Source organism: Gobio gobio, assembly GCF_949357685.1.
Source record: "Gobio gobio genome assembly, chromosome: 10".
In the NCBI taxonomy this organism is placed as follows: Eukaryota; Metazoa; Chordata; class Actinopteri; order Cypriniformes; family Gobionidae; genus Gobio; species Gobio gobio.
Window position 1 is genome coordinate 46,041,472 of NC_137116.1, and position 14,523 is coordinate 46,055,994.

Sequence of the window (14,523 nt, forward strand, 5' to 3'; positions counted from 1 at the left end):
TCGAGTAGCTTTTCGCCGGACCATCAGGACCATCATTTATAAAACAGTGGTGGAATTTTGGATCTGACATACTGTACATGGAAGCATTTGTGAAGGAGTTTGTGGCGACACCAAGTGGATAAAATTAGCATTACAACACAATCCATCCATCCATCCAAACCGCTACTCATTCATTGTTAGTTCATGTTATCTCAGGTCCATTAAATAATACAACTTTCTGATTTAATAATGGAGCCTATCAATATATACGCCTACTTATTTTTCAGGATTAGTTCATGTTAACTAACAATGTTTGCAAATGGAATCTTATTGTAAAGTGTTATGCACCTGATATAAAGACACGCACTGTTACATAGGCTACAATACATGTGACAGTAAACTAAAGCAGAAAGTTTTATTTCAATAATTTCAAACATATTTGTAATTTTTTTTAAATAAATCACGAGCATACTGAAAGACAATGGTTACTGATTTAATTCCAGGTTGTCTTAACCAATTTCAACCTCAAGGTGGGAGTCAAACAAGACTTCAGAGTTTGTAGGATGATAAATCACATTTGTTGTCATGATAACAAATAAGTTTGTGAAAGACACCACTTTAGACACTTTTAAAACATGAGTTCAACGGCTCAGATAAGCTTATTTCTTGTTTATTTGCCTACTTGTTTGCACTTTTTTTTATTGAAATCCACAAGTCCCTAATAAAATCATGGTACTTTTAGTAGGACAAAATGGCAGATTACCTGCAGACTGTCACTTTGTAAAATAAATAAATAAATAAATAAGACAGAAAGGGGAAAAACAGTGCATCTTTAATATTGACCAAAACATGTTTAGCCTATTATATTATTTATAGCCAAATTATTATACTATATTATCTTTGGAGAGAGAGAGTTCAGGAGTAGTTTTCAGCCCATTCACGTGCATCATTCAGACCACAACCGTTTCTTCTCTCACCGACCTACTTCTGTTTAATTGGATAAGCATTCAGACTCTACCGAGAAAGAGAGAGAGAGAGAGAGAGAGAGAGAGAGAGAGAGAGAGAGAGAGAGAGAGAGAGAGAGAGAGAGAGAGAACGATCGAGTCCGGCTGGACACACACTGTGCAAACCGTTATCCACCTGCAAATAATGCGTTCACGGAATCTGCACATTCCTCGCTGACGTCACGCCGGATGGAATAATGGAGCAATCGCCGCGCGAAACACGCCGTCGTTCTGTTATGATGTTATGAAGTGCACTTTGGAATATCTCCGCGCGACACGGAATGTCCCACGGCAGCGCAAGTGAACAACAGGTGGATTCCGAGGCCAAGCCAGCCCTGGAAGTAGCCATACTTCTGAGTCTCTCCGCCCCTATGAGTAACCATAGCAAAGACACCGTAAAATCCAGCGTACCGGAAAGAAGCTGAATAACGCGCTCGCGATATGGATCGATTCGACCAGGTTTCAACGGTGACGTGACACTGGGAGCGTTAAGGACAAGATTGACCACAGACACGGTTCATTCGGAATTATGTCACTTTTCATCTGATATCGTCTTGTAATAGGCAGAGGTTGTGTATTTCTGTCCCAAGAGAGTGCTCGTAGACTTTTGGAGTTATAATGCCTGTCAGTAACGGATCGGTGATGGATTTGCCCTCGGACTATGTGAAAATAAAGGCGCATTACGGAGGGTGAGTGTTGTAAACTTTCACAGGTTAATGTTTTAAAGTCGGCCTGCTGTGCTGTGGCGTAAAGGTCGGAATATGTCCGGCTTTTGGCTGTTTAATGTAAGCAGAACGTGTTTGCACTTCACTCACACACCTGGAAAACTAGTAACAAAATAGTAAGAATATAGCAAATACTATTAAACTCTTACATATGAAATGTTTCAAATGATTTCTAAAGGTGCACTCAGTTCTGCTAATTAAAAAGTATTACATATAAAAAAATGAACAATATATTTGAAAATATATATATAATTAAGACTCTTTTATTTCACCCATCTCATGGGTGCCACCATATTGAAATCACATGACCCAGCCATGCCTTGCAATTGACCAAGTTATTTATATATATATATATATATTTTTTTTTTTTGACCAGCTAAGAGTAAACAGTAACTTACTGAGTGCATTTTTCAATGTGAAATATTGTTGTGTGCTTAAGGTTGTGCTCTTATTGCCACTTGTTGCTCAAAACACCTCTACTGTTATATTATATATCGTATGCTGTTGCCTACATCTTTCATTAGGATTTGAATTAGTATTATAAAAGACAAGTTTTAGTGTTGACAATTCAATCACCTTTTTTGATTCTGCCGGTTGCTTGAGAGATCTGTTGAAGACGTTAAAGGGATAGTTCATTTAAAAATGAAAATTCTGTCACTCTCACCCTACTCACCCAATGACTTTTTCATCTTCGGAACACAAATGAAGATCTTTTTGATGAAATCTGAGAGCTTTATGTCCCTTTAGACAGCTACACAACCACCACTTAAAGTTTAAAAGACGCTTGAAGTTCATATTAAAGAGATCGTAAAACTAATCCAAATGAATTAGCCTAAGCGGTTTAGTCCAAATTAGACAAGACTAGATCACTTTATTTGATGAACAGATTTAATTTAGGCTTTTATTCACACATTCATCAGCGAACATAAACAGAAGCTCAAACGTGCTGTGCAACACACGAGATTGAACATCATTGGTTCTCACAAGTCAAGCGAACATGCTTGAGCTTCAGTTTACCACAACTGATGAGTGAGTTGATGAATGTTTATATGTGAATAAAAGCTTATATTAAATCTGTTCATCATATAGAGTGATCATGTCTCTTTTGGACTAAACCGCTCAATTAGTTTTACGATCTCTTTATGAACTTTGTAGGTGGTAGTTGCGTAGCTGTCAATGGAGGGACAGAAAGCTCTCAGATTCCATCAAAAAGATCTTCATTTGTGTTCTGAAGATGAATGAAAGTCTCACGGGTTTGGAACGACATGAGGGTGAGTAAAATAATTTTTGGGCGAACTATCCCTTTAAGTCAGACCAGTGTCATTCCACCAGCTTAGCTTGAGCTGAATAAATATAAGTGGCTGATGCCACTCATGACTTGAATTGGCTGCATTGGTTCTAGCCCCCGCTGTGGCTTCTGTCATTAAACAATAGAGAACTGTTTACTGTTTCCAACTTGTTATTATCCTCCTCAGGCTTTATATTTAGTTTAAAAGCTTTTGGCTAAAAGTGCCATGATGTAAGCGGTCAGGAGAGCGTGAGATAACACAAACACGCACTGTCTTCATGCATCATTGTGAATCATTGTTATTAATCACATCATCACTCAACAGCTTCAGTGATATCACCCAGCCTTTAGTCAACAATGTGAACGATTTAGATTCATTTTTGAAACCTCAATGTCTAGTCGTATAGCATTCTTAAACAAGGCCGTAACCACCATGTTTTTATTTAAAGGAATTTAATGGTTATTCACCCAAAAATGAAAATATCCCATCATTTACTCACCTTCAAGCCTATATGACTTTCTTCTTTCAGCCCAACACAATCAGAGTTATATTAAAAAAATATCCTGGCTCTTCCAAGCTTAATACTATGAGTGAATAGAGCTGAATAGAAGTTCCAAAAAGCGTATCCATCCATCATAAAGGTAATCCATACACGGCCCCGTAAAGGCCCTCAGAAAGGGAAGCGATGTGTTTTTTTGTAAGAAAAACATCCAAATTTATAAACTATATTCACTGGCTTCCGGTAACGGCCATACGCAAGTCTCCGTTGGAAGAGTGACCTCTGACTCTAACGGAAGGGAGGCAAAAACAATATTTCAGGGTCTACAAGTGTCCTTTGCATTGTCCTTTGCAAAAACAGGTTTTACAGACTGCATTATCCCCACTTTTTTGATTATTTATTGGTTTTCTTCATTTTCATTTTCATCTTTGTCTCTGAGATGCAGAACAAGTAATATGTTAAATGACATAAAAGAATGAGACCCGGCATAATGTTTTTGTTTTTTACACAATGTTTTATTCTCCAAATAAATACAAATCTTAAAAAGTTCTTGCTTTAGTTGTAGTTATGAAGTAATCAATTGAAACTATTTGCGAATTATATCTTATTTTAAAATATGCCCACATTCACTCTTATTCGTATGTCTAATATCTTGATAACGCAAACCTCACCTTCAGTTATGATTTACATGAATCGTGTAGGTTAAACGATAGCATATTTTCAATTCAAAATGGCAATTCAAAAGTTTGCATCACTGGATATTAGGCCTGTCGGTTGTTAAACATTTCTGTCATACAACTGTTGTCAAATAAATGATTTGCTACTTACATTTTATCATACACTCTTTTACCATTACATCTAAAGTAGGGCTGTACGATTAATCGAAAAATAACCGAAACTAGACATGTGCTGGTAAACGGTAATACGATATACCGCAATAATGAACATGCACAATATTGTTATCGTGGGCACTTCAAAATACCGTGAATAAATATTTATTACGAATTATTCAGATTTTTAGAATGAATTTTAAGAGTACTTTACCCATCAACCGTTTAAAATGAAAAACACGTCAAAGAGGAACGCGCACTGATGTAAATAGACCGTGCATGAGCCGAGCACATGGCGGAATGAGGAGATGCGCTGAAGTGCACATTCATTCTTCGACAGCAGAGGGCGCTGACGGAACAGCAGAAATGCAGCCGTTTCCCCAGTAATCACATAACCTAATACATAATACTTAAAGACTTAAGGCTATTCATTTTTCAAACTTGCATTTTATATTTTAATCTGGACTAAATTACATGCCCTAGATATTGTTTGAATATGTTCTGACTGTTGTTCAATCACACACTCTACAAGGCTCCAGTATTTAACATTAGTTCCTTCATTAACAAACTGACAATGAAAAATACTTCTAAAGCATTTATTAATCTTAGGTAAATGTACATTTCAGCATACCTGTTGTTCTTTATAATTCTTTTGCACTTTAATCTGTTTTAAATATTTGTTTACTTTATACAGTTTTGTGTATTGCTTTATTGTATTTAAATGTTTGGTTCTTTTGTTATAAGAAAGTGATTTAACCTGTTATAGTATGACAACACTTTTTTTGCAACTTATTTCAATATTGTGATAATACCGTATACCGTGATAAAAGCTTCAGCAATTAATCGCAACATGAAAATTTGATACCGGCACATGCCTAACCGAAACCGACATTCAGAACCTCTAACCGACATATTTTTCCCATGTCGGTTATTTCGGTTTTCACGTGACTCCGCCCCGTCAGTCACATCAAGTGCAGTTTGCAGGCACACAGAGAGAGATGCAGGAGCGGTTATCTGTGTTTATAGATGCCCAGAATCACTATAGTAGCTGCATGTTTTACACAGTTTATACAGGTAAGTTAATTGCTGTTCTTATAGCCTACGCGCTGACACACACACACACACACAGACGACGTGTACAAGCCCCGAAGCTGCTTTCACTTTCGTCCTCATAAAGTTTGTCAAGTATGCGTTTAAAGGCTTGCCAGTTTCAACATTTAAAGCGATTGTGCACTATTCAAAAACAACAATACGGAAAACTTATCCGTTCAGTGCTCAGCTTTTTTCTGTGACACAGAGCCGAGCCGTGTCGCGTCTCTGACAGCGCACGCCCTGAAGGCAGACCTCTATCACCTGCGTCCTCACAAAGCTTTGTCATTTGTATGTGGTTTAAGCCCTGCCAGTTTTCGATCATCAGATGTGTAGTATGTTGAACTAATGCCTGATATATTGTGACAAACGAACACTCAGACAGAAGCTCGCACATCACGTGAAGATCGCACGCAGAAACGCGGTGTCAACGATGTCCTGTGACTAAAGTAAAGTCACTAAAGTAGCTTAGAAACTCAACCGTTATAGGCATACATTTTAATACCTTTGCAGTAAGTACAAACCACAGCTTCATAATGAATAGAGACGGTATGAGTAATTCACACACACAATCAATCTCTCATTAATGCATTCAAATAAATGTAATGCAGGCCTATGTGTTAATTTATCTGTATCTGATGTACAACAAGCAGAAATCTGCCCCATAGACAATAACTGCTGAAAGTCAACCGTTTCCTTCAAGTATTTTAAAATCACAAAGAAATGCACTTTTTCATTTAAAAAAAAAAAACTCCAGCTTTAATTGTAGAAAATATTTACAGTACAAACCTTATCAGTGAACTTACTCAACCTTATGAGGGCAAAAAAAAAAAAAAAGCAAAATAATCGTTCATTAATCGTAATCGAAGTCAAATGTTCAATTAATCGAGGTTTTTATTTTTGGTCAAATCGTTACAGCCCTAATCTAAAGTGTCCTGTTGGAATTCACACTCGTCTTCTGTGAACAGTACGGCCTGTCTACTTTGATTTGATTGGCCATTTCAATCATTTCAACATTGATAAGCGCTGTTAAACCACTGAGGCAGACCAGCCTAAAAATGTAACTTTTAAAACTGGGGGGCATTTGGGGGCCGTTGGCCATTATGGGAGGGACTTGTCCCCCTCAATGTCTAAGGGGCCTATGGCCCTGTTCTTAAAAGAATAGTTTGCACAAAAATGAAAATTATTTTCTGAAAATGTTGTCATCATTTACTCAAGGTTGAATAAATGATGACAGACAAAATTTTGTGGTGAACTATACCTTTAACACTTTGACAGAATAATTTTCACACCTTGAATTAGAGGTGAAGGTAACACTCCAAAATAGTACATTTTGTATAAATACAGTTTTTGAAAAATGTAAAGTTCAATCTTTCTGATTTCTTTGGCTTTTCATGTGGTATTTATGCTGTTTTATGTGGTTAGATTGTATTTTACTCTTCTGTTTCAAATGTAGTATTTTACTTCACTTATGTGGGTATTTCAAATAATGACGAACATGGATTGTTCACTTAAAAGAATAATTAAAAAAAATAATCTCGGGTGGTTGTTTGAAAAATATTCATATTATATTCCAGCATTCCATATAGAAAAGCATGATAATAATGCACCATAAGTCATTGTTGGACTGCATGCGTTAAATATTTATGCAACATTATGTCCTGCTGGCTCAGTGGGCGGAGAAAGACCTTTGAATCAAAAGCACAATGCCTGATGGCGTGCCAGTGAACTTGGTATAGGAAGTAAAGAGTGAATGTAGTTCCTCACTGTCAGTGGAAGTGTGAATTCCCTTTTACATGAGTGTGTAAAAGAGCTATCTGAATTTGGGTCAGCCTTTTCAGTGCATTTTGAAAGCCTTGGTGATTCCCACTTCTAAAAATATTTTGGAGAAAGTTAGCACCAGGCGGGACAGAATTGACAACCTGAGCCAGACAGTTGCCTAGCAACAAGTTATAAGCCTCAATAATGACTCTTTTTCACAGATTCCAGGCACTGTTTATTCAAGCACAGGCCTCTAGGTTTCAGCCCAAAACATTTCATTGTTGAGCAATCAAGAGAGAGATTACACGGTTTTAAATAGCACGTCTCTTAGGGGAAATTGCTGGATACTCAACGTTGTTGACCCTGTGAGTCACCTGAAGTGTCACGTTTTGTAGCTTTGTACATTTGTAATAGACAGAAGTTGTTTGTCATGCTGGTAAAAAGTGCTGTAAGCTATTTTGCCATACATAAAATGTCCCTATTATTTGACAGATACTGATATTGCATTATGCCTTGAATCTCAGTGACAGCCATATAGGCTATCATGCAAACATCAGAAATGCCCACCCAAGTTTGGGTTCGCCCACATGTTTAAGGGGATAGTTCACCCCAAAATTGTGCGCAAAAAACCCCTAAATAGCGACTTATATAGTGATGACGATTTCAAAACACGGCATCATGAAGCTTCGAAGCGTTATGAATCAGTGAGTCGATTCAGCAGTTTGGATCGCCAAATTTCAGCAGTTTGGCGGTTTGACACGCGATCCGAATCATGATTCGACTCACTGATTCACAACGCTTCGAAGCTTCATGATGCCGTGTTTTGAAATCGTCATCACTATATAAGTCGTTATTTAGGGTTTTTTTTGCGCACAAAAACTATTCGCGCCGATTCATAAAGTTATTTTAGAACCACTGTAGTGAGATGGACTTTGTAACAACGTCTTTAGTACCTTTTAAGGGTCTTGAGAGTGAACCGTGCATTGTGCCAATGGAGGCCTTTCAGAGCCATCAGATTTCAACTAAAATATCTTCATTTGTGTTCCGAAGATGAACGGAGGTCTTACGGGTGTCGAACGACATGAGGGTAAGTAATTAATGACAGAATTTTCATTTTTGGGTGAACTAACCCTTTAATTACCCTCATGTTGTTTCGAAGACTTTCGTTCATCTTCGGAACACAAATAAAGATCTTTTTGATGAAATCTGAGAGTTTCCTGTCCCTCCATAGACGAAACTACCACTTTGACGCTTCAAAAATTTCATAAAGAGATCGTAAAACTAATCCATATGAATTTTAGTCCAACATTTTCTGAAGAGACACGATCGCTTATATGATGAACAGATTTAATTTAGGCTTTTATTCACATATAAACATTGATCAGCGAACATAAACAGAAGCTCAACCGAACCTGTTTGACGCGCGAGAACAAACCTCTTGCGAAGCTCAAACGTGAGAATGAACCTCACTTGTTCTTGAGGAAGCTCAAACGTGCTGTGTAACACCGTGTCCTAACTACACTACTCGTGATCTGACACACGATAAAATGTATCTTTTCGATGTTAATTAGAGTTTTTTTACTAACCAGCCACGACGGCGACACGCGATGATTATATTTTAGAAGCGGTTTCTATTTCTGCGACGTCATGGCTGGAACAACAGCACAAAACATGGCAATGATAATCCCAGGTAATGTGCTTTATTTAATGTTTAAAGCGTGTAATGTGACTTTGAATCTCATTTAGTGCTCCCAGCTTTGTAGCGTAGTCATACCAAAAGCAACAATGGATAATTCACCTCAAATGTGAAATTAAACAAATTGAAACAAGAACGTTCAAACTGTGAACAAATAATATTCTATGACAAAGATTGTTTTTGTAACTCGGTATGTATTTTTAGTAATGTTTAAATGGTGTAATATTTGTGAATTTGATTATGTACTTATCCATTTCCTTGCGAGTGTTGTCAAGATTAATCTCTGGTGCCCTAGCCTACACTTGCCGCGAGAGCCAACCCACACGCTGTTCTGATTGGCTGTGGTTTTTGATTGATTTTGTCGCATCTTGTAGTCGTGTCGCGTCTAACAGACTGTCTTTTTCAATGGATAAGATTTTAGGTTTTTAGGAAAAAATATACACAACCATTTAGTGTTAATTTTGTTAACGAAAACTATGATAAATAATGTTCATTAACAAGCTTTTTTCCCATGACTGAAGGCTGGAATACACTACACACCTTTTAAAATGTGAACAGATTTTAAAACACTAGGCATTATACACTTGTTGACTTGGTAAATAGTTATAGAGGAAAACTGGGCATCATACACTAAACGACAGGCTCACACACTACCAGACTTTCAAGTCATTACGAACAGAACAAACTCACGCAGAGACACATTGCTAGTAGACGCGTGAAAAATAACACAAACAAACAATATGTGTTCTAAAAATCGGCTCAAAATATCAAAGATTTTTTATATCCTCCAACTAGATGGAATGTGACCACCATGACCATCATACTCGATTTTCTGTGAAATCTGTCAACTCAAATCTGTAGACTGGCTCTGACTTTTGGTAACTAGAGTCAACTTGTTCAGACTGTAAATCGGGGCAAAAATCTGGGCAAAAGTTGTGTAGTGTATTCCAGCCTGAAGACGAGATGAAGACGAGACGACACCAAGGTCATTAAATGATAACTGGGACTATATCAACATGCAATATTGTTGATGAAAAAAGATTAGACTGAAATTTAATAAAAAAACGACGTCTGTGTATATGCACAGATCAGGCATAACATTATGACCAGGTGAAGTGAATAACACTGATTATCTCTTCACCACAGTACCTGTTAGTAGGTGGGATATATTAGGCAGCAAATTAACATTTTGTCCTCAAAGTTGATGTGTTAGAAGCAGGAAAAATTGGCAAACTTAAGGATTTGAGCGAGTTTGACAAGGGCCAAATTGTGATGGCTAGACGACTGGGTCAGAGCATCTTCAAAACTGCAGCTCTTGTGGGGTGTTCCCGGTCTGCAGTGGTCAGTATCAAAAGTGGTCCAAGGAAGGAACAGTGGTGAACCGGCGACAGGGTCATGGGTGGCCAAGGCTCACGTGGGGAGCGAAGGCTGGCCGACGAGCTACTGTAGCTCAAATTGCTCAAGAAGTTAATGTTGTTTCAGATAGAGAGGTGTCAGAATACACAGTGCATCGCAGTTTGTTGCGTGTGGGGCTGCATAGCCGCAGACCAGTCAGGATGCCCATGCTGACCCCTGTCCACTGCCGAATGCACCAACAGTGGGCACATGAGCATCAGAACTGGACCACGGATAAATGGAAGAAGGTGGCCTGCTCTGATGAATCACAAGCGTGTGCGTCGCTGGGGAACACACCTTACCTGGTCATAATGTTATGCCTGATCGATATGGATTATGATTATGGATTTTTCTAAATTATAATGGTTCTTTTACATAATTAACCATAAACAAACCTCCAGTTTAATCTCTTGGCAATACACTGAATTAACACCTAACATGTTAACCTCTGACCAATGGCAAAACCAAGAAGTGTGTAAACACACTTATAAGTTTAACTTCACTCAACCATCGGCAGCCTGCGCTGCCAGCAGAGAGTTTAACTTGGCAGGTATTTCTCATTTCCATTTCCAGTGCTGGACTTTAGTCCAGGACTCATGAGGTTCAGAGAGATTTGATTTGCTATAGCAACCGCACAGACAGGACTGTAGATAATGCTCACTGCCCATAAATCACTACCATAAGGTGAAACCACATGTCAAACTTTAGGGACCGTTATATGTTTTTTTGTTTGTTTCATTTAAAAGAAAAAATGCATTGAGGCGTCTGAATGCACCTCAGAAATGTAGTTTTAACTTGCTGGGAACAAAGCATTCAGAATCAGTGAATGAATAGGCCTTAAATTCCCCTTTAATCCTAAAGTTTCAGTGCTAAGTTTAGAACACAGTGACATTATAACAAAGACTAAAGCATCCTAAACCTTTTCCGTCATGCAAATCTACTCTGTGGGAATTTGAATATATATCCAGTACTGAACCTGATGACCCTATTCGCCATAGAGACAGGACATTGTTTAAATTCACTGAGCTTCTTCTCTTGTGTGGGCTTCCCCATTGGCTAGTTGCACCATTTCAGGTCGGTTTTATAGTTCAGTCTGGCAAGTCAACGAGCAGGGTGTGTTCTTGATGATTCAGCCTGTGCATATGAGGTACAGCTGTTACCCAAAACTGCACTAAACTGGACAGCTCATCCACGGGTTTGACGATTGTTTCTTTTTACAACAAAAGAGGCAGACCACACATGTACTGTAGTTATTTACTATGGAGCCAAAGATTTCATTTGCATGATATAAAAATTACACCTTTGGCTTTGTTCTTTTACATTAACATTTTAGAATTAACTTAGAATTTAAAATAAATGATAAAGAAATTATTTTTAAAGGTGCACTGTGTAAATTTTAGCGGCATCTAGCGGTGAGGTTGTGAATTACAACCACCCACCGCTCACCCCTCCCTTTCGAACCACATAGAGAAACTACGGTGGCCGACACAGGACAAAGATGATGTCGTCTGAGACAGCAGAGAGTAGCTACTCTCAAAAAAACAAAAGGTTCTATATGGCATCAAAAATGGTTCTTCGTCGTAATCATAGAGGAACCACTTTTGGTGCTATTTAGCACCATATCTTAACATGTTCTCTATATGGTAGCGGTGCTATATAGCACCTTAGTCAAAGAACCGGTGAATAACCGCTGAAGAACCACTGAAGCACCAAAATTGGTGCTATTTAAGCACTTAAAAAGGTTCCCCTATGATTACCAGCCAAGAACCATTTTTGGTGCCATATAGAACCTTTTTTTTTTTTTTAGAGTATAGCGCTCTCTTGAGCAGTTTGTCCGTTTAGGGCTACTGTAGAAACAGGCTACTTGAAGGGTATTGTCTATGGGGCAGATTTCTGTTTGTTGTACATAGGGGTGTGACGGTTAGTATATAACCGTGAGACCGACGGTTGTAGTTAAACACCGTCATTAGAACTCTATAACCGCCAAAACCGTGTTATTAAAATATTTTTTACAAACATAATTTTTTTTTAGATAGGTTCCCTCAGCTGACGAGGGAAACAGAGGCGGAGTTAGTGGTGCTTCGGAGGCTGCTACTGCTGGAGATGATTCGGGAGAGGTCTGTGCACCACCCCCTACCAGGAAGAGAAATCTTGGAGATCTCCTTAATAAACGGAGGTCTGAAATCTCTGCCCCTTTACCGATCAGAGCGCGCGCTGACACAGAGTTAACCCGCTATCTCCAAGAACAACCAATTGACTCCACTAACATGGTGGAGAGACAATGAAACACGCTATCCGCTCTTAGCAAAATTGGCATGTAAATACATGTGTATTTGTGCTACAAGCACAGCATCAGAGCGAGTTTTTAGCACTGCGGGTAACATAGCTACCCCTGTCAGATCGTCACTAAAACCGAGTAAAGTGAACATGTTGGTGTTCCTGTCACGGAACTTGGAAGTTGAAAAAGATAAGGAATTTAAAATGTCATTGCACTTTTTTTGTTTCCTGTATTTAGTTAGTTTAATTAAGGTATTATCACAACAGTCGTTGTTCGACTTTTTTCTTTTTCTTTGATAAAGGTATGTAGATTTTATCATTAGTAATTTAGGCCTAGGCTACTCATTAATTTTTATGCAGCTCTTATTTATTTAAAACAAAGCATGTTCATTGCAAAGTTTTTTTTGTTTGTTAAGAATTTTTTTTTACTATGTGTATATAAATAAACTTATAGCAAGTAGCTAATCAGTGTCTGCTCGTTTATTCAAACTAAGTTGTCCTATAACAGACGAACATCATCACCCCCCCCCCCCCCCCCCCCCCCGACGACATCATAAACGTCATCATCAGTTCTGAAACCGGCACACCCCTAGTTGTACATCAGATACATTTAAATTAGCACAGTAGGCCTACATTACATGTATTTGAATGCATTAATGAGAGAGTGATTGTGTGTGTGAATTAGTCATACTGTCTCTATTAATTGTGAAGCTGTGGTTTGTAGTTACTTCAATGGTATTAAAATCTATAACGGTTGAGTTTCTAAGCTATACTTTAGTGATAAATCACAGGATAGCGTTGACAGTGAGTTTCTGCGCTCTTCTCCAAGTGCGATCTTCATGTGATGTACGAGCTACTGTCTGTGAGTGTTCGTGTGTCACAATATATCAGGCAACAAATACACATCTGATGGTCTAAAATCGCTTCAATGTTCAAACTTGCAGGCCTTAAAACATACAAATGACAAAGCTTTTTGAGAACGCAAGTGAAAGCAATCTGGCTTCAGGGCGTGCGTGTTGTCAGAGACACGACGCGGCTCGGCTCTCTGTTATAGAAAAAAAGTTCATGAGCACTAACCGGAGAAGTTTTCCATATTGTTGTTCTTGAATAGTGCACAATCGTTTTAATGTTCAAACTGGCAAACTTTTAAAAGCATTTAATTGACAAACTTCATGAGGACGCAAGTGAAAGTGATCTGGCTTCTGGGCCAGTGCGCGCCATCTCTGTGTGTGTATCAGCGCATATAAGAACGGCGATTAACTCACCTGTATAAACTGTGTAAAACATGCAGTTACTATAATTATTAAATACTAGTAATTCTGAGCATCTATAAATAAAGATATATAAAAATATATAAAATATATAAAAAAATATATAAAATATATAAAAAAAAGATAAATAAAAACTGCTTCTGCATGGCTGCATCTTTCCGTGTGCATGCAAACTGCACTTGATATGTGACTGACGGGGCGGAGTCACGTGACTAAAACCGAAATAACCGACATTTAAATTTCGGTTTCGATTACTTTTCGATTAATCGTCCAGCCCTACCTAAACATATCCTTAAATCAATGCAAAAATAAAGTGTTGGTAGCGCAATCTGATAGGTAGCATTATTTGACAGAACACCTGAGCAGAACGATGACTTCATTGTTAGAGGACCCGTGGTGTATTTAGATAGAAATGGCTCATTCTAAATAGTGGTCGACTGATATCTCCAAGGCCGATATATTGGCCAATATTTGACATTTTTAAAATATCGGCCTATAAGTTTTTCTGATTGGCCAATGTGTTAGAAGCGGGATTTTTATTTTGACGCTGAGCCAGACTTTTATTTTGATGGGTGAAACGCCACTGAAAACGCCAGTGCCTGAGAACAGCAGCGCCTGATCACACAGCGCTCTCATTCTTCTGTTTACAGCCTCTGTTAAACAGTAATATTTAATACGTTATTATATAGACCTGTTAAACAAAGAAAG

General features: G+C 38.2%; 1 protein-coding gene across 1 annotated transcript in view; it reads left to right on the forward strand.

The window, feature by feature from the left end:
- Positions 1-1,047: 1,047 nt before the first annotated feature.
- Positions 1,048-14,523, forward strand: part of prkcz (protein kinase C, zeta) — a 185,946-nt gene continuing 172,470 nt past the window's right edge. Inside the window, exon 1 of the mRNA XM_079826712.1 lies at positions 1,048-1,672. Coding sequence (XP_079682838.1) covers positions 1,602-1,672 — 71 coding nt within the window. The 5' untranslated portion in view covers positions 1,048-1,601. The remainder of the gene's footprint in view (positions 1,673-14,523) is intronic.